Source organism: Prionailurus bengalensis, chromosome B3 (assembly GCF_016509475.1).
Source record: "Prionailurus bengalensis isolate Pbe53 chromosome B3, Fcat_Pben_1.1_paternal_pri, whole genome shotgun sequence".
Taxonomy (NCBI): Eukaryota; Metazoa; Chordata; class Mammalia; order Carnivora; family Felidae; genus Prionailurus; species Prionailurus bengalensis.
The window spans coordinates 21,653,843-21,673,282 of NC_057355.1; the positions used below are offsets into that span (position 1 = coordinate 21,653,843).

The window sequence follows — 19,440 nt, forward strand, 5'->3', positions numbered from 1 at the left end:
TGCCCACTGCTTACCCCGTGCCGATTGCCTCATTCATAGCTTTGGACCCAGCTCCTCACCTCCCATCGTCTGTCCCTGCCTAGTCTCAAATGGAGCCACAGTGCCAGGGCCTGCCTGGCAGAGGCTGAAGTTTGGTGTTTGGGGTTTCATGAGTAGTCTTGTCCCAACCTCCCCAGACTGTAAGGTTGTGGAAGCCTTTGTGTGCCTCCTGGGACCTCCCACAGCTGGGGCAGATTCCCCCAGAGCTTTCCCATCTGCCCATCTGCGGATGTCCCAGCATGAATGTGTAAGACTGAGTCTTCTCTGGTTATAGATGGCCACACTATTGGAGATGCCAAGACAGTGGCCACCAAAGGCAGCTGGAGGAGAGTGTGAAGCCAGACTGTGGTCAATTTGGTGTGCATTTCAGAGTGTAGAGGCCTTGATTTGTTCCCCTGGTCTAGGAGTTTATGACCTGGGTTCAACAACATTCCTTTAGTGGCCCCTCTAGTTTTATGAAAAAAATGGTTAACTGTGAGTTTGCTCTTTAAATCACCAGTCATCTGTGTCCGTTTAAAAATAAAGCTATAGTTCCCTAAGTTTGTATTACTGAGAGCATTAAAAAAAAATCCTTCATCTTAAGCAAATAAGACTATTTTGCTTTATGAAATGGTGTATTTGGGGCTAGGATGGCCACATTCCTACATGCATGTAAAATATAGAACAAGATATCCAGATACAATTTTAGTTGAAGATCTGAATTAGTCCCAGTTTTGTTTTCATAATTCATTTTAATTTGGTGAATTTTAAAACATTTTTAAAAGCCTTTGACATGTTTCTTGATTCTAACAATCCTGCATATTCCAAACATGTTAGATGGCCAATGTGAAGGAGGAAGCCTTACTGTGTAAAACCAGAACTTGACAATGGGAGCGTTATAGAATTCACAGATCTTTGTTCCAATGGGAATGCTTCTTTGCTTTTTGTGCTCATTCTCCTCATCGCCCTTTCTTGAACCAGCGTCTGCATTGGCATCCTGGAAAACAGAGAACAGCACACAGCAACCAGGTTGCTAAATGGGAAATGCACAGTATTTAACAGATATTTTTTTTAAAAATAAAGAAGTATACAAATTTCCCCAATTACTATGGTTTCTAAATTCATGGTAAGAGAAATCTCAACAATTTTGAGAATGAAAGTCTATTGATACTGTTATGGTCAAGGGTATCACTGACCACATTTTCCTCTTCTTTTTCTTTGCCATCTTCATTTTCCTTGGATGTCTGATATGAGAAGTCATCATATGTGCGAAATTCCAAAAACAAGATGGTAGGGGGAAGAAGAATCCCCATTATAACCTATATAGGATGATAAAAAAGATTTTTTTTTTAATTTTTAGATTTCTAAGCTATGGCAATTCTAGAAAATTTTTCTAGTATATATAAAAATTTTAAATTATGACCTTCAGCACCACTGAACAAATTGATTTGTCCTAAAACAGGTTTATCTCTGCTCTGATGTTCTGTGGCTTATTCTGTTTGATACACTGATTAAGAGTTGGTAGAGTTGCAACTGAAAACTATAAGTACTTTCATCACATTATTTTAGATAGACAGCAAGCAGTATTGTGTGGAATTGTGTCTTAAAAGCAAAGAGCTTATATTGAGTTTCAAAGTGGGTAAATCTTTAAATTAAAATATAATAAATGAGAACAAATAAACAAAATATAGTAATACTGATAGTGAAGTAGATAAAAAATATTTTATGTAGAAATAACTGATGTATATCTCCAATATTATTTTTAAATAATAAAAATTATTATAATAGTATATTATCATTATATTATTAAATAAAAGTATTATATGATTAAATAATAAAATATTATAGTATATCATTAAACAATTAACTATTATAATATTGTAATATTAAGCAATAACTATTATTTATATTTATAAATTATATATTTATTAAATATATATTTATATATGAATATTAATGTTATATTAAATAATACATTTTTTAATTTTAAAAAATGTTTATTTGAGAGAGAGAGAGAGAGAGACTGAGAGTGAGAGAGAGAGGGAGACACAGAATCTGAAGCAGGCTCCAGGCTCTGAGCCTGTCAGCACAGAGCCCAATGTGGGTCTCAAACTCATTAACCGTGAGATCATGACCTCAGCTGAAGTCGAACACTTAACCAACTGAGCCACCCAGGTGCCCCCTCAGTGATACATTGTTAAGGATACCACAAAAGGGCTACTTCTACCGTACATTAAAAGTTATATTACAAAAAATCAGTAATTAAGATAGTAGGGTATAGGTGCACGAATAGACCAAGCAAAGAAATAGAATAGAACGTCTCTTTTGGCCAGTGGAAGCCTCTTCGAGTGGGCTCCTCTGTCCCCCGTTCTTACCCTACTGATCTTTGATAGCTTCTTTGCCATCTGGTATGTCAAGATGTTCTAGGCTTATCTTGGAATTTTCTTGCTCCAGATCTGGAACGAATCATTTCTCCAAGAAGTTCTGGCCCCAGTTAGTGGGAAATGGTATTGCAAGACCACAATCTGGGCATTGGAGATGTTCACTGCTTTTCAGTAGGTCATTGTGTCCAGGCTTTTCATTGCTCAGAGATGGAATGAGTTTGTACTGATGCTTCCATTTAAACACTATAGGCTTTTCATTTACCCCTTTCTAGACCATAGCTGTGTTTCCTTTTGCTACACACTGAATCCTAGTTCTAAAGGACAGACATGATAGAATTAAAATACCCCTCGTTATTCAGTTGCTTTATAGTTTCAGAATAACAATGTTAATACTACTGCTATTGATTATGATTACTGAAGAGTTACTTTTTTTTTTGCATAGGTGTTTCAATTCTCTCCTCTTTTTTAAAAAGGTTGTATTATATCTATATTATCAGAACACATAGCCATTGCATACTATACTCTCTCCCTCTTAACCCTCCCCTAGTCTCAACACTATATGTAAATATATATCTGAGGCTTACCATTAGTCCTTATACTGATGCCTCTTTGGTTACTGTGGTTCTTGGAAGCTCATTACCTAATAGAGTCTTTAGAAAGGGCTCATAAGAACAATATTTCCTGGGGTCCTTACCTGTTGGTAATGGTTTGTGTATACCTTTTATATTTAACAGTCACTTTTGTTGGATATAAAATCCTGGTCTGTCATTTTCCTTCTGGGAGTATCTTTATATGACGCACTCCAATTTTTTCTCTGACACAAATGGTTGCTGCTGGAAGTCTGATTATAATCTAATTTTCTTTCCCTTATAAGTAACTTTCACTTTGGTTGTTGTTGTGTTTGCCTGGATGCCCAGGGAGTTTTTTTTTTTTTCATTAAGATCCAGTAATTTAAAAATGTGTGTTGATGTTGGTTGTTCTGGGTTAATATATGTGTCTAGAAAGTGTTTTTTTTCAATATGTAATTTCATATCATTTGTCTTCAAAAAGTATTTTTGAATCATATTTTGAGATAATCACTTTTAACTATTTCTGATTTTAGTTTTTTTAATAACTTCATATTTTTAACAACATGAGTGACGTTTTATATTGCTATTTCTTTGTTAGTTTAAGTACTACCTATTAACATCCTATTTTTTTAATGTTTATTTATTTCTGAGAGAGAGAGAGAGTGCACAAGCAGGGGAGGGGCAGAAAGAGAGGGGGACAGAAGATCTGAAGTGGGTTCCACACTGACAGCAGAAATCCCAATGCGGGGTTTGAACTTGGGAACTGCAAGATCGTAACTTGAGCCCAAGTTGGATGCTTAACTGACTGAGCCACGTAGGTGCCCTGACATCCTATTATTTTAGACAAGACTTGATCTCGTTTCATCTATTCCTCTGCTCCCATTTTTAATAGCCACATGAATGTTTTCAGTTCCTATAAGTTACCTTTGTAACTTTATATCATGAACTGAAATCTTTTTCTCTTGTTTCAACAACTTTTGATAGTCTCGATTCCCCACATTATATTATGGGATATTATCCTTCTCACCACCCTCCTTCCTCCTTCTACCACCCAGTTTTTCCCAGCTGTGCCTTTGATTCTTGTATTTTCTTTTTAAAAATTTTTTTTTAACATTTATTTTTGAGAGAGCGAGACACAGCACAAGTGGGGGAGGGGCAGAGAGAGAGGGGCAGACACAGAATCTGAAGCAGGCTCCAGGCTCCAAGCTGTCAGCACAGAGCCCCATGTGGGGTCATAGACTGTGAGATCATGACCTAAACTGAAGTCAGATGCCTAACTGACCGAACCACCCAGGTGCCCCTGTATTTTCTTTTTTTAAAAAATGTTTATTTATTTATTCTGAGAGCGAGCGAGTGGGGAAGGGGAAAGAGAGGGCAAGAGAGAGAATCCCAAGCAGGCTCTGCACTGTCAGCCCAGAGCCTGATGCTGGGCTTGATCCCACAAACCACGAGATCATGACCTGAACTGAAACCAAGAGTTAGACGCTCAACTGACTGAGCCACCTAGGTAGGTGTCTGCTTTTGGTATTTTATACTTGGTGGCATTTGTATTCTGTTTAAGGACTCATATTCGAGTCTTCAGTGCTTTGTCTATGGGACTATTCCAAAAACTGAAAAACCAATAAAAAGCATTTCCATTTTTATTACTATATAAATATTGTTTATTGTGTGGCCATATGGCAATTTTAATGCAGAATTCTGGTACCACTAAAGGATCATGTTCTTGATATCAGAGGTCAAATGGTCTTTTTTTACACACTACCAGTTGCTCAAAATCATTCTGAGTTTTAATTTGAATTGTAACTGAGCCTTAACTTTTGTGTGTATTTTTGTTTTACTTGAAATCTGATCCCCCTTCTATGTTCTCGTTAAAGATTTTCTTGTTAAGAAACTGTTCTTGTTTCCTTGACCTTTATCCCTGACACTTGTAGCCTCTTGGTCATTCCATCTATTTATTGGACTCATTTCTGTTCTTCTTGATTCCTTCCTTCTTGGATCTCACTGACTCCTTATACTCATTTAATCTGACAGACTTTTAATCCCACTGCTCAGTTTTCATATGAGGGCAAGGCATAACATTCATATTATTAAGAAATGAAATGCCTTCTATTTGCAGAACCACACTACACAATATAACATAAGATGTCTTTTCTTTACTCTCATGGCAATCCCATGAGATTGGCATAATACTGCCGTGAAGGAGCTGGATTATTTGAAGATTAGAATCGTTTCTTACCTACTAGTTAACAGTACTAAAGAGCAGAGCTAAGATTTGATCACAATACAATTTGTACCGACTACAGCCTTTCAAACCCTACTATAACTTCATATTCTCTTATAAACCCCATATAATGAAATGTTGCCAATTAAAATAATATCACATAATTTCAGGGGCTCCTGGGTGGCTTAGTTGGTTAAGTGTCTGATTTTGGCTCAGGTCATGATCTCATGGTTCGTGAGTTTCAGCCCCACATCGGGCTCTGTGCTGATAGCTCAGAGCCTGGAGCCTGCTTCAGATTCTGTGTCTCCTTCTCTCTCTGCCCCTCCCCTTCTAATGTTCTGTCTCTCTCAAAAATAAAAATAAACATTAAAAATATATATAATCACACAGTTTCAGAGTCGTAACAGGATCTATAGAAACAGAGTTCAGGTGCCTGATTTAATGTAGGGAGATGGCCTCTCCTGGGATGTGGTTAGTTAGGGTGAACTCCAATCTCTGTGAGCCAGGCACACCAGTTAGGTCTGGCATTAGGCCACCTGGGTTCAGGGCCTGGACCCACACCTCACCAGCTCAGATCCTAGGCAAGTCAACCTTGAAGCCTAGGTTTTTCATCTGTAAGGCAAGCATCTCCCTCATGGGGCTGTTCAGGGGAATAAATGAAATAATCCACAGGAATGCCTGGCTCTGCAAGGTGCAGAGTAAGAGCTCACACAGGTGTCACTTGTTACCATTATGACAATAAGGCATACGTACTTTTAGGCCGGGGTTTTTCCTCATTCGCAGCCTTCCCATCCACATGTCTGTCAGCAGCATCTGGCTGCAGGTGTGAGCGATGAAGTCCCGGTGTTTGGCTGCCACTGCCAGCTTGAGGCAGGTGGAGTTGCTCCAGTTCTTCAGCTCATAGGTCAGCAGTTTCATGGCGATCTGCTCATCGTGCTTATAGGACTGGTCTAACAACTCCACGGCAAGCTGGCCGAAGTCTCTGAAGGGAAGGGAGCACAGTCAGAGCTGACGCTGCAGTGGCTACACACACTGTGAGAGAGACATATCCACAGACACATCATGGAACCCAGGACACAGAATCCTTGATTTCCAATCCTCTGCATACCCCAGAAGCTCCCAGGGTATGTTGCCAGGTGGGAATGGCTGGGGCCGGGGCTCTGTGCTCAGTTGTGTTGGGGGCTGACTGCTCTTGCTGCAAATGGAGTTTAGATTGACCCCAAATGTGCCTCTCAGGCCTCAGACACTCAGAGACAAGACGACAAAGTTCTCTTCCCTCAAGTCTTCACAGAACAGGGATGCAGACAGAAAGGACAGCAAAGCTCTATGGTAATAGAGGTCAGAATAAGGACTACCCTTTGTGGAGGGTACAGGAAAGGGGACACCAGGAATACTTGCAGTTCTGGGTAAGGTCCCGATTCTTCATCTAGGTGCTGGTCATCCTGGTGTGTTCTGTTTGTGAATGGTCATCAAGCCATATATTTGTACGTGTGCCTTTCCCTGCCTGTGTGCAATACTTCAATAACACAATGGTCACAAGAAAATTCAACGTTCCTAGGGCTATGATAGAGACAAGTTCTAGTTGTCATGGGGGCCTAGAGCAGTGAGGGCCTAGTGGTTGGAGATGGAGGAGGGGGAAGTAATGGGAGCCAAGTTGGGGGAGAGGAGGAGAGGATGGCAAGTTGAATTATAAACATAAACTTTATTCCATTTTCTACATGGCCCTCATTCAAACATTCAATGACTGTTGTAAACATTCCCTGTACCTTCAACATTTTTCATGGAATGTGGTTAAGATGAAGTCCCAGAGTGATCGCCCCTCTCTGTTTTTGTTTCTCCATTTTCTGTAAGATTTTATTCCAGCTATGAGCTGAGGGATGTAGAAAGGAGGAATTCTGTGTGGAGGAATGGCCTTGTATATTACCTGAAGAGGAATGCTCTCTGGCCTCAGGTCCCACAGGCTGTGAGGTGACACATTACCATGACAATCCTCCAAGAAGCAGAGGGATGGTATTTACCAACCCAATGAGATGGGAACATCTCCCATTTTTTAGATAGGCTTGAATTCCCAATGTTTAGAAGTCAACTAGTGACTTTAGAAATCATTGAGTCCAAAATAAAAGCAGTGTGCTTCAGAAAACAAAGATGCTGGATGTTGGCAGAGTTGCTTGGTTACGCCCCAAGCTCATGAGTCTATAAAGTTGTGCTGGGACTTCTGGTTTTTAGTTCTGCATGGTACGGGCTTGGAAGTCACCATTCTGTGCTAACATTAAGCACAAAGTTAGACAAACTGAAAATCAACAACTCTTCTAAATTCATCAGAGAATTGAGGTCACAGGGCAAACTGCTGCTCCCATAACTGTAGAGATAGACCAGCAGATATAGAGACTCATGACATACCAGAGCAGAAACCTCTGGAACTGGAGCTGGGGCAGGAAAACTCAAACTGTAACTGATAAATTGTTGGAGGCTCTGTGAGGACAAGTCTGAGACTTAATAACTCCAGGGGAGGGGCCCAGTCTTAGGGAAGTGTGCTCACGTTTTTGTGAGTTTTACCTCCAAGTTCTCACAGAGATGAGAGAGAAATCCCCTCATGCTGCCAGCACAGGGAGGGGAAAAGGAACCAGTCTGAAATATGTTGGCGTACTCTGGTCTCCTTAACTAGGCCTGCCTGAAGGAGAAACGAGTTAGCCAGAGCCTACCCTATTGGGGTATTATTAGAGCCTAATGGCCTGTGGGAAGGGAGGTGCCCAACTGCAGGCCCCTCAGGCTGTTCTGTCCCATGTAAGTTGGAGAAAAACTGAGAAGCACTTGGAAAGTATAAATAAAAAAACAAAACAATGACAGTCTAGAAATACCACAGAGAGAAGAAAAAATATGAAATGATGGACAAAATGATTTATGAATAAGCTTTAAGGATAATTGTACTTGGGGTGCCTGGGTGGCTCAGTTGGTTAAGCGTCTGATGTCAGCTCAGGTCATGATCTTTTGTTTCATGGGTTTGAGCCCCTTGTCAGGCTCTGGCTGGCAGCTTAGAGCCTGGAGACTGCTTCAGATTCTGTGTCTCTCCCTCTCTTTGTCCCTCTCCCACTTGAGCTCTATCTCTCTCTCTCAAAAATAAACATTAAAAAAAAGAAAAAAAAAAAGATAATTGTACCCAAGTGAAAAATACTTTTGCCAACCCTCCCCCAAAGGGACAAGTACTCAGGACAATAGTTTTTCCTGGTTCTTAAATTCCCTTCAGATACTAACTTTGAATTGTTGTCCAAATCCTGGGAGATGTCATCTACCAGCTCGCTCTCAGAGGACTCGTGGGCCATGGACTTGTAGAGCTTACAGGCCACCAGGGCCTTGGCCATGCTCTCCTCGCCTCGCTGCCAGAGGAAGACCGCCATTTTCTGGCGTTTCATCAGCACGGCCCACACCATCAGCTCGTGGAAGGGGTACTGGAACCGACTCACAGCAGGGTCATCCACATCAATGTCAATCTCTTCCTCCTTCTTCTTCTTTTTCTTTTTCTTCCCTTTGGCTGGAGGCTCATCATCCTGAGGGGAGACAAGCACATTTTTCCTGGTTCTGCCTTAAGTGTGCAACGATGGATTTCAAGATTACTGGAAAAAGGAAAACCCCTTTGTCTGTGGTAATAAAGAGATTTCATAAGTACATCTGTGGTTCTCACTCAGTATATTAATTCTTCTGAAAAGATGTGCAGTGGTGCCAGGGTGGCTTAGTTGGTTAAGCATCTGATGATTTCAGCTCAGGTCATGATCTCACAGTTCATGGGTTCGAGGCCCACATCAGGCTCTGTGCTGACAGCAAGTAGCCTGCTTGGGATTCCCTCTCTCCCTCTCTCTCTGCCCCTCCCTAGATCTCTCTCTCTTAAAATAAATAAATAAACAAACATTTAAAAAATTTTTAAATGAAAATTAATTAAATTAAAAATTAAAATTAAATTACCTAATTGCCAAGTTTGATCTGACAGCTAAATGTTAAGAACTGTTTCCAATAAACTGAGAATACACATTTATTTCAGCACTCATAGATCATTAACAAAACTCCACCAGACATTATTCCCCAATTCCTTTGAAATTTTCTATTTCAACAGATTTCAGGTATCAGAAATCATGTAGTCTACATATCAAGGAATAAAACTAGAAATAAACAACAGTAGGATAACAACAACAAAGACTGCATCTGTAAAAATTTAAATATACTTATGGATTTTAAATGCTGTTGGATTAAAGAGGAAATTATAAATGATTAGAAATAAATGGTAATCAAGTTTCTATTTACTCAAACCTTGAGATACCATGCAAACAATGTGCAGAGAAAAAATTACCTTTCATGCATTTTTTAGAATAAAGGGAAGATTGAAAATGAGTGAACTTCACTTTCAAATGGAGTTAATAGAACAAAGCAGTACTCTATAGAAAGTATATGGAAGGAATGAATAAAAATGCAGATATTAATAAGAACAAAAGCAGAAAAAAGAAAGTTGCTTGATAAAGCAAAAAGATCAAATATGTAGGTCAGTTTGGTTAAGAAAAAAAGAAAGAAGATATAAATTAAAAAAAAAAATCAGGGGTTCCTGTGTGGCTTAGTCGGTTAGGCATCCGACTTCAGCTTAGGTCATGATCTCACTGCACGTGAGTTCAAGCCCCATGTTGGGCTCTGTACTGACAGGTAGGATCCTGGAGCCTGTTTCAGATTCTGTCTCCATTTCTCTGCCCCATCCGTGCTCACACTCTGTCTCTCTCTCAAATATAAATAATAAAACACAAAGTTTTTAAAAAATAAAAAATAATAAAAAAATTAAAAAAATAAAAATGCTATTATACTGTTTTCCTTCTTTGACTTCTTGATGTGACGTAATATACTAAAAAATTCACTAACATTAAATTATACTTGCATTCTTAGAAGATTTTAATGACTTGTTTAGAATTTTTAAAATATGCCACTGAATTTCTTGAGCTATTATTTGTGATTATGTGGGGCTCTTTTGTTTGTTTACTCTCTGTTTCCTTTTGAAATTATGGTTTTGCTAACTCTATAAAATGAATTAAGTAGTTTTTAACCTTTTTTTGGGGAATGTCTATTATCCTATTTTATGATTTGACTACACCATCTAAATAAATGTTGGTGTGTAGGGTGGTGGATTGATCCATTGAAAAAAAAACCCTCAATTTTATTTTAAACAAATGCAACACAAAGAAACCTATATATATTTGAGAAAGATATAAAATCAATGAAAACAAATCTTACTTACTTCCATTCCTAGAAGTTTAAGAGCTTTAGGCTGCATAATAGAAGAGGAAAATTTAATCAGATAACTAATATTAGTAGCAGTAACGTTAGTAGTACGTTAGCAGTGTGGTTAGAAGGGGACATAATCCTAGGTTAAAAAGTACTTTGTATCATTAACAATTAAGAATAATACTCAAGGAAAAGAAACCCTTTAGTATGGAAACTGCTTCTGACAGCCAAAGTCAGTTAAGGAGAAAGATGTGCAGACAATACATGACCCTTATTCCAGGTAGAACCAGAGAATTTCACTAATAGAAATGCAGACATACTGCTTAAAAGCTTTACATGGGGGCGGCAGGGCAAGGCGAGAGGAGGGCTTCATGGAAGATCTGACATTTGAGTTGGGCTTGTGAATGTGTGGGATTTTGATTAGAGGAAAGACATGGCCAGTACAGTAGTACAATTTGATTTTGGTGGAGGTTTGTGGTCCCCCCGCCAACCCCCATGACAGCGTGGGACAGCTCTCAGATGGTCAGAGAGCCTTGGATGCTATGATAATGAGCTTGGTGGTGATTTCTCAGGTGGTGGGGAACACTGGAAATATTTGAGCAGGGAATGCACGGCCATGCCCCTTGCTTTGGAAGATGAAGGTTGATATAGGGGTAGGATGGATTGGAGAGGGCAGAGACAAGGGGTCCCGGGAAGAAGGCTATTGTAGATAAAGGACAGAGGGCAGACGTAATTGATGGGCCGAGGGCCTGCCTTGCTAAGGGGGTGAAGGCTCCAGGTGAAACTGGGGCATCTCTAGGGACTGTGCATACACACACCTGAATTGCTAAAGGAAGAGGGGCAGGTGTGCTTGGGGATGAGGTAATTAACTTGGCTTTAAACAGACTGTTCTATTGCAAAGGACAGCAAGGGACCACATGTGACTCTAGGAACCACAGAACACCACACGTTCACTTAGTTCTACCCTCTTAGGTCCAAATAAGTTGTTGTAAAGGGTCCGAAAGCTCTTCCGAGTGTAGTTGCAGCGGTAGGCCCCGCCCATGAGGTACTCCAGCACAAGACCTATGTCAATGAGGCTGATGTGGTAATCTGGTGGCAGGTTGCCCTGGAAGAAAAGAAGCTGTGTGTCAGGCCCTGCAAGGATGCACTCCATGTGTGGTCTGCATCACACACCCCTGGTTTAAGTGGCCTTCTCTGGCCCAAACTTGGGTGTTGATGTGAGGAATGGGGCATTAAACAATATTCAGTCTATTACCATATGACTGAGGGAGAAAAAGGATAAAGCTTTCCCAGTGAGAAGAATTAGAAAGCCATGAGGCTGCTGGGTAGAGCCCTAGGCTTGTCCATGGGCTGGTTCAAAATGGCCTGCAGTGTGCACGTGCAGACGTAGGGGAGATACGGTGCAGCTGGTGTGGGACCTCCTTTGTGAGAGCAGATGAGCTGTGTTGAGAAGGAGCTTTGATAGCTGCTTGCAGGGGAGCAGCTGGCTTCAGGGGCCTGGAATCCAGATTTCATGGTGAAGGAGGAAGTGGCCCATGTGACTCGAAGGAGACCTCGTGGGGAGGCAGCAGCAAGAAAGAGTATCCCTGGGGCTGGAAATTTCTTGGAGAAAGCTCCACACAGTGCCTTGTGACTTTTTGGGGGACTCCTCACATTTCGGTAAGAACACATGCCCCATCGGGGCTTGGATGGCTCTCTTAGTTAAATGTCCAACTCTTGATTTTGGCTCAGGTCATGATCTCACGGTTCTGGGACTTCAAGCCCCACTTGGGGCTCTGTGTTGACAGTGAGGGGCCTGTTTGGGATACTCTTTCTCCTTCTCTTTCTGCCCCTCTTCTGCTCACTCCCTTTCTCTCTCAAAATAAATAAATAAACTTAAAAAAAAAAGAACATAAGCACTACAAAAGCATCTGGTGTGTGTGGGAGTCGGTGAAGGGGCAGACTGTTGCAACAAAATACAACGGGGTATGTTGAGACCAGCTTGGCCAGTCATTCATATCCTTGGACAGCTGACTCATCTAGGAGGCAGAGATGACCAATTATAAGGACTTTTTTTTTTTTTTTTTTTTTTTTTTTTTTGCTATGCACCATATGCTGCTTGTTTAATTTCACATGACTGAAGTGATGGTGGGAACCTGGGTTCATTGCATGGAAATTACACATCCCAAATGTCTTCCCTTTATTTATTTAAAAAAAATATTTATTTATTTACTTATTTGGAGACAGAGAGTGAGTGGAGGAGGGGCAGAAAGAGAGGGAGAGAGAGAATCCCAAGCAATTTCCATGTCCAGTGAGGAGACTGATGTGGGGCTCAATCACATGAACTGTGAGATCCTGACCTGAGCCGAAATCAAGAGTTGGATGCTTAACCGACTGAGCCACCCAAGTGCCCCCCAAATGTCCTCCCTTTACATTAGAACTAGCCACACTTACCAAATACTTCACTTGGGCATTAATGAGTTTGTTCAGCCCCTATCCTGATCCTTCACCTCATTCAGGACTCCATATGCAGAGATAAAGAGATATAGCCCTGCCCTCAGGGAGCTTGATGTTTTGGAGGAGGTGGCAAAGGTACAGACAGTGAGTTTGGCCCTGAACTCTTGAACTCTGCCTGGATGGGAGGGTGGGAGGGTAGGCAATGTCTTCCTGCAGAAGGCACACCCCAGGTAGCTAGGAGCAGGTGGAGAAGAAACTTTGGGGGACAAGAGGAAGGGCACAACACACATGAGCAAGAGAGTCTGGCATGTGTACCCTGTGGTGGGGATGTGAGGGGAGAGAGTAGGGGATGTTGATGGAACTAGGCCCAGTGGAGTATAAGTTTCTTAGAAGGACCTTAAACTTCATGAGACTTTGGAGGATTTTAAGTTGGGGAGTCCTGTGACTGGGATGATCAGGGGGCGTGGGGCTAGAGGTGGGAAGAGGACTATTGAAGCCATTTAGGTGAGAAATAGTTGGGTCTGAACTTGGGTAGCTGTGGCTTTTGAATGTTTATATCCTAATCTAAGAATTCCAGGAAATCAGATTCCTTATGGGCTAAGTAAGGGCGCTGGTCCCTCTTGGTTCCTGGATACATTGATCCTGTGCTGATCCAACGAGTGTCTATAGAAGCTGAATTACTATATTATTAGGAGACATTTGTGCAAAGGATGGCCAGACTATCTGGGACTCTGACTTAAAACTCTATTCTCTCATTTGAGTTATTTTTTCTTGCTCAGAGTATGAATACATGTTCCACACTTGGCAAGCCAGGGACTGCATCCTAGCAAAATGAATCACTCACACATTAACCCAACCTAATCCTCTAGCCTGTGGCGACGTGATACAACAATGAACGAACGAGCTCCTACAAGAACACAGACTGTAAGTAGTCAGCAGCAGTGGAAAGGGGTGAAAACATCTATTACTCACTAATGAGGGAATAGTCCACGGAACACATACAATGACATGAGGCACGTTCCTTCTGGAGACTGGCTCAGTGAAGGAGTGAGCCCCAGATCTTAAAAGTAGATACAGAACATGGGGTTCCACTGGAAGATGGAGGCTCAGGCCAGTGGTAAGATGGCACCTCCCTGGCTGTTGCCCAGGGCCTTGGTAATGGTGCCAGGGTGCCATAATCAGTCATTCAACATGAGCCTGGCATGTGTAGGGATGAACGTGAAAATGATAATTTTTTTTTTTTAGTTTTAACTCTTTTTAGAAAATTTTATTTATTTAAATTCAAGTTAGTTGGCATACAGTGTAGTATTTGTTTCAGGAGCAGAGCCCAGGTATTCATCACTTCCATACAACACCTGGTGCTCTTCCCAACAAGTACCCTCCTTAATGCCCATCCCCCCACCTCCCCTCCAGCGGCCCTCAGTTTGTTCTGTGTATTTAAGAGTGTCTCATGGTTTGCCTCCCTCTCAGTTTTTATCTTATTTTTCCTTCCCTCCCCCTGTGTTCATCTGTTGTGTTTCTTAAATTCCACATATGCATGAAATCATATGATATTTGTCTTTCTCTGATTTATTCTGCTTAGCATAATACACTCTAGTAAACTCTTTTATGGAGAAAGGAATTCATTCTTTCTTATGCCTCTAATAATATGACAACACATTTTAGAAATTTAAAAAATTGCTTTATAAAATGTCTTATTGAAAGATGCCAATAGGTAAGAATTATAAAATGACAGACTGACCTTTTTTACATCCCTCACCAGCAAATGAAGCGTGTTTGGTGGACCCAGCCTCTGAAAAGAGAAGCATTCAGTCATATTAAGTATGTTTTTCTCTTGAACTCTCAGGGCTAAATCCTACCCTACTCCATAGAATTAATGTCCCAGCTGAAACCAGTGTTCCAGTGATCCCGTGTTCATCTAAGAGCATTTATGCAAAATATGCACCGGTGATAAACATATTCAAACAGCTAGCTCCCCTCTGTCCTCCCCCCTTCTAGAACACTTACTGTGTTGTAAAGCTCTTCCAGCCTCGGAATGGTGAGAAAGTGCTGCATGTTCACTCCGTTTTCAATCAAGAGCTTCACGAAGTCGACCCGATCTAAGACTAAAGCGTCCAGCATGGCTTGCTCCAGAGCATTCACCTGTGCAAACCAACACCAGGGACCCTGTGAGTGGCCTCTCAGAGGGGTGCCAGGCGAGAGGCAGACAGGAAGTATCTGGGAAAGTGCATTCTGACCCCCCAGACCCTCGAGCAAGTTGAACCTGGCTCTTTGCTCTTTATCTTGAGTAAACACACCCCACCTCCCATCGTTTTTCTCAATTTGGCCCCTACCTGTCCTGTCAATGTATCAAAGCTTGATAAAAGGAGAAAAGTAGACGCTTCTCTCCTTTAAAAAAAATTTTTTTTTAATTTATTCTTGAGAGAGAGAGACAGAGACAGAGTGCAAGTGGGGGAGAGGCAGAGAGAGGGAGACACAGAATCTGAAGCAGGCACCAGGCTCTGAGCTGTCAGCACAGAGCCTGACACGGAGCTTGAATTCATGAACTGTGAGATCATGACCTGAGCTGAAGTCCGCCACTTAAATCACTGAGCCACCTAGGTGCCCCTATTCTCTTTTCTTTTAATATAAAGATGGGAAAGAAACACCACATAAGCTGTAGCATTCTTTCTTGTAAGTACTATAATCAGTACTTGAATCTCCAAGCTCCGGACTTGGTAAACAATGTTTTGAGGCGGTCGGTTGTAATATTTTATATGCTATTATCTATCGTTTGTGCCTCTGTCCTTCAGCACTCAGTATAATGCGAAGACTTCCGGAGACAGCAGTGGGGGAGAGTTTGTGTTCTTGACTGAGGATGACCGTGTGGTAGTTGGGTGGAACTTGTGGACTCACAGCATGCCACCAGGGTTAGTGGCTGTGATAATGCCAGTCACACGCTGCCGCAGAGGCTCAGCGCCCTCCTTGCCTGTGTCCTCAACGCAGCAAGGCCAGGAATACTGTGCGGCGTGTGGCTCAGACTCCCAGCCCAGACAAGTGCTGTTACCTGCACATCTCAACCACAGCCTCCTTCTTCTGTTCCCTGAACTGTGTTTATTTCATGATAATTGGTTTGTTTCCCATATTTTCAGGCATGAAGCATCTATGTGTGCATCAGGCAGAAAGAGCCACTGTTGGGCAACCTCTCTGAGTAGCTTCATTCTCCCACAAAGCCGGAATGTCTGGTGTTTGTGAAGACTGCTGTTGCCTTTTGAAATATTGGCACTATCCTGTGGATGCTCTGCCACTGCCTCCCGGGACTCAGGGCCCAGGTGGGGCTGAAGCAAAGACAACTGCCCCTTCCCCTGGAGAAAGAGGGTGACCGACTCGTGATCTTGGGAAAGAGGGGTGAAGACATACCCAGTTCAGCAGCTCGATCTTCCGGGGGTCAGTTTCTTCCTCCACTTCCTCTTTCACTTTCCCCTTCTTCTTGCCTTTTCCTTTCCCTCTTCCCCCCTTGGTGGTTGCTGTAGGTGGCTTCTTTTCCTTCTCCGTCACTTTGTTATCGGTGGGGGGCGCCAGGCTTCCCAGGGGCTGCAGACCACAGCAAACAGAGTTGGGGAACAGTGTTAAAGCTGTCCCTTGTCCCAAGACAGGTGCACGGATCCCCCTCACCTCTGCATGCACACGTATGTGTACATGCACATGTAAGCACACCCACGCACAAACACGCACACACATACACACACATGCGCACACAATCATTGCAGGCCTACTGCCTATTGGAGGAGGCCCTGATACTACGAACCACTGCTACTTGTGTGCTTAAAGTGGCTGATATTTTGATTGATGTGTTTTTGCCCAAAGGAAGGGATGCTGAGAAGCACCAAAGGGGAGGTGCCGATAGTTGCTAATGCAGAAAGGAGAAAATGATCGTGAAGGGGTCAGAGACAAAGTACACCCTGTAAACCTGAGGATGCCTGTTTGGATAGAATCATGACTGAGCTTATTGGTGGCTTGAGAAGGCCTGCTGGGTGTTACCAAGATGCACCCATGTGGCGACAGACTGAATGCATTGAGGGAAGAATGCGTTCCACTCAGAGAACAGGAGGCAGTGCAGAAGTGGGACCTGGCTGCTGGGCCTGTCTTCCAGTCACATGGAGAGCCTGGGGGTATATGGCCCTGGTGCAGACACAGTGATACCAACATTGAGACAAAGTTGACCCCTCCAGTTACTATCTTGCCAAGTCCTATCTTGCCGGACTTGCCCTGTCCTCTGGCCAAACTCTTCTGGTGAACTGTCTGCATGCACAGTGTCCATCCCTCCCTTCCTGTGCCCTGCTCCATGTATTCCATGCTGCTTCTTCCCATTTGTCCATGGTTCTGGCTGTGGCAGGGGCTGAGTGTTCTGGTACCACCTCATGGGCATTTCCCAGTCCTTCTCATGCTGGGCTCTTAACGCATCTGACTCTGCTGCCTGCTTCCCCCTCAAGCCTCTTCCTGCTTCTCTGGTAATGCACGCTCTGGTTTTCCTATCTGGCCACTGCTTCTCAGCACTGGCTGTAAATGTTGAGGCTCTTTGGGGCTCTATCCACAGCCCCTTCCTTCCTTCTTTACTCTCCTTCAGCAACTGTATTGAGGCCCATACTGCCAGTCCCCATGTGTTTGCAATTGACTTGTCGTTTCTAGCTTCGGTCCATGTCTCTCCCTAGAGTTCCTATTCCCAACTTGGCACCTCCATTTGGATATCTCAAAGGCTTTTACAGCTCATGATGTCCAAAACTACACTCAAAACCACTCCCTCCAACCTTTCCTCTTCCAGTGTCCCTGAACTCAGTAGCAAGCCAGAGAACAGGGGGAGATTGCTGACATCTTGCTGCCTGCACTGCCCTCTTCCACGATTAATCTGTCTTGAGGCACATCATGTTTAATGCTAAATATTGCTTTACTATGTCCAATTCTTATTTCTCCTCTGCCTCTGCTCTAGCCCCAGGTGATGTCTCTCCCCTGAATTACTTCAATAACCTTTTAACAGGATTCCTCCTACCTGCCATTGTACCCACCCAACACATTTTCTATGTTAAATCCAGAATGATCCTAAATATGTAAATAAAACCATGTAACTCTCCTGCTTAAAACACTTAAGTGGGACAGGGTAAAGATTTCATTGAGGGCACCATGAGAGTTTGTGTGGTCCCTGGTCAACGCAGAGATATGGATGAAAGAGTGTCCTGGCTGACTCCTCATGTAGACAAGACAATTATAATCCTCAGTGAAAACTTGACACAGCATTCAACAACTGGTGCTGGGGAAACTGGACATTCACCTGAAAAAGAAGGAAGTTGGACCCTCATCTAACATCATGTACAAAATTTAACCCCAAATGGATCAAAAACCTAAATGTAAAAGCTAAAACAATAAAACTTGTGGAAGAAAACCTAGGTCAAAGATTCATGACATTGGATTTGGCAATGACTTCTTGAACATGTCACCAAAAATCATAAGCAACAAAGGAAAAAATAGGCAATTGGGACTTCATCAAAGATTAAAAACTTGTGCATCAAAAGAGTATCAACAGATTCAAGGCATGACATTGGATTTGGCAATGACTTCTTGGATATGTCACCAAAGCACAGGCAACAAAAGAAAAAATAGGCAAATGGGACTTCATCAAAAATTAAAAACTTGTGCATCAAAAGACAGTATCAACAGAGTAAAGGCAACACACTTAATGAAGAAAATATTTGCAAATCACATATCTGATGAGATTAATATCCAGAATTTATCGAGTATTCCTAAAGCTCAAGCTCAACAACAACAAAAACCAAACTGATTCAAAAACAAGCAAAGAACTTGAATAAGCATTTCTCAGAATAAGATTTGCAAATGTCCAAGTACATGCAAGGATGCTCAACATCATTAATCATTAAAGAAATGCAAATCAAAACCACAATTAGGTGACCCATATCAAAAACAAGTGTTGGCAGGAATGTGGAGAAATTGGAACCCTCATGCACTGTTGGAGGAAATGTAAAATGGTGCGGCTGCCGTGGAAATGTTTGGCAGCCCCTCAAAAAATTAAAAATAGAATTACCTTATGATCCAGCAATTCTATTTTTGGGTATATATCCAAAAGAATTGAAAACATGGTCTTAAGTAGGTGTTTGTATACCCATATTCAGAGCAGCATTACTCAAAATAGCCAAAAGGTGGAAGCAACCCAAGTGTCCATTGATGGATGAACGGATAAGAAAATGTGGTCTATGCATACAAAAGAATATGATTAAGCCTTAAAAAGGAAGGAAAGGGGTGCCTGGGTGGCGCAGTCGGTTAAGCGTCCGGCTTCAGCCAGGTCACGATCTCGCGGTCCGTGAGTTCGAGCCCCGCGTCGGGCTCTGGGCTGATGGCCCGAAGCCTGGAGCCTGCTTCCGATTCTGTGTCTCCCTCTCTCTCTGCCCCTCGCCCGTTCATGCTCTCTCTCTGTACCAAAAATAAATAAACGTTGAAAAAAAAATTAAAAAAAAAAGGAAGGAAATTCTAACATATGCCACACAGAAATGAACCTTGAGTACATTATGCT

General features: G+C 42.2%; 1 protein-coding gene across 6 annotated transcripts in view; it reads right to left on the reverse strand.

Annotated features, from left to right (window-relative positions):
- The window catches only part of TRPM1 (transient receptor potential cation channel subfamily M member 1), a 137,335-nt gene that overhangs the window by 32,085 nt on the left and 85,810 nt on the right, over positions 1 to 19,440 (reverse strand). For 3 of the 6 annotated variants that reach the window (XM_043554858.1, XM_043554856.1, XM_043554855.1), the window contains exons 11-19: positions 16,281 to 16,454; positions 14,889 to 15,023; positions 14,623 to 14,673; positions 11,410 to 11,550; positions 10,459 to 10,488; positions 8,445 to 8,737; positions 5,946 to 6,174; positions 1,215 to 1,337; positions 884 to 1,015 (exon numbers count right to left, since the gene is read on the reverse strand). In XM_043554858.1, coding sequence (XP_043410793.1) covers positions 884 to 1,015; positions 1,215 to 1,337; positions 5,946 to 6,174; positions 8,445 to 8,737; positions 10,459 to 10,488; positions 11,410 to 11,550; positions 14,623 to 14,673; positions 14,889 to 15,023; positions 16,281 to 16,454 — 1,308 coding nt within the window. The remainder of the gene's footprint in view (positions 1 to 883; positions 1,016 to 1,214; positions 1,338 to 5,945; positions 6,175 to 8,444; positions 8,738 to 10,458; positions 10,489 to 11,409; positions 11,551 to 14,622; positions 14,674 to 14,888; positions 15,024 to 16,280; positions 16,455 to 19,440) is intronic. The other 3 variants (XM_043554861.1, XM_043554857.1, XM_043554859.1) reach the window with 2 other exon arrangements.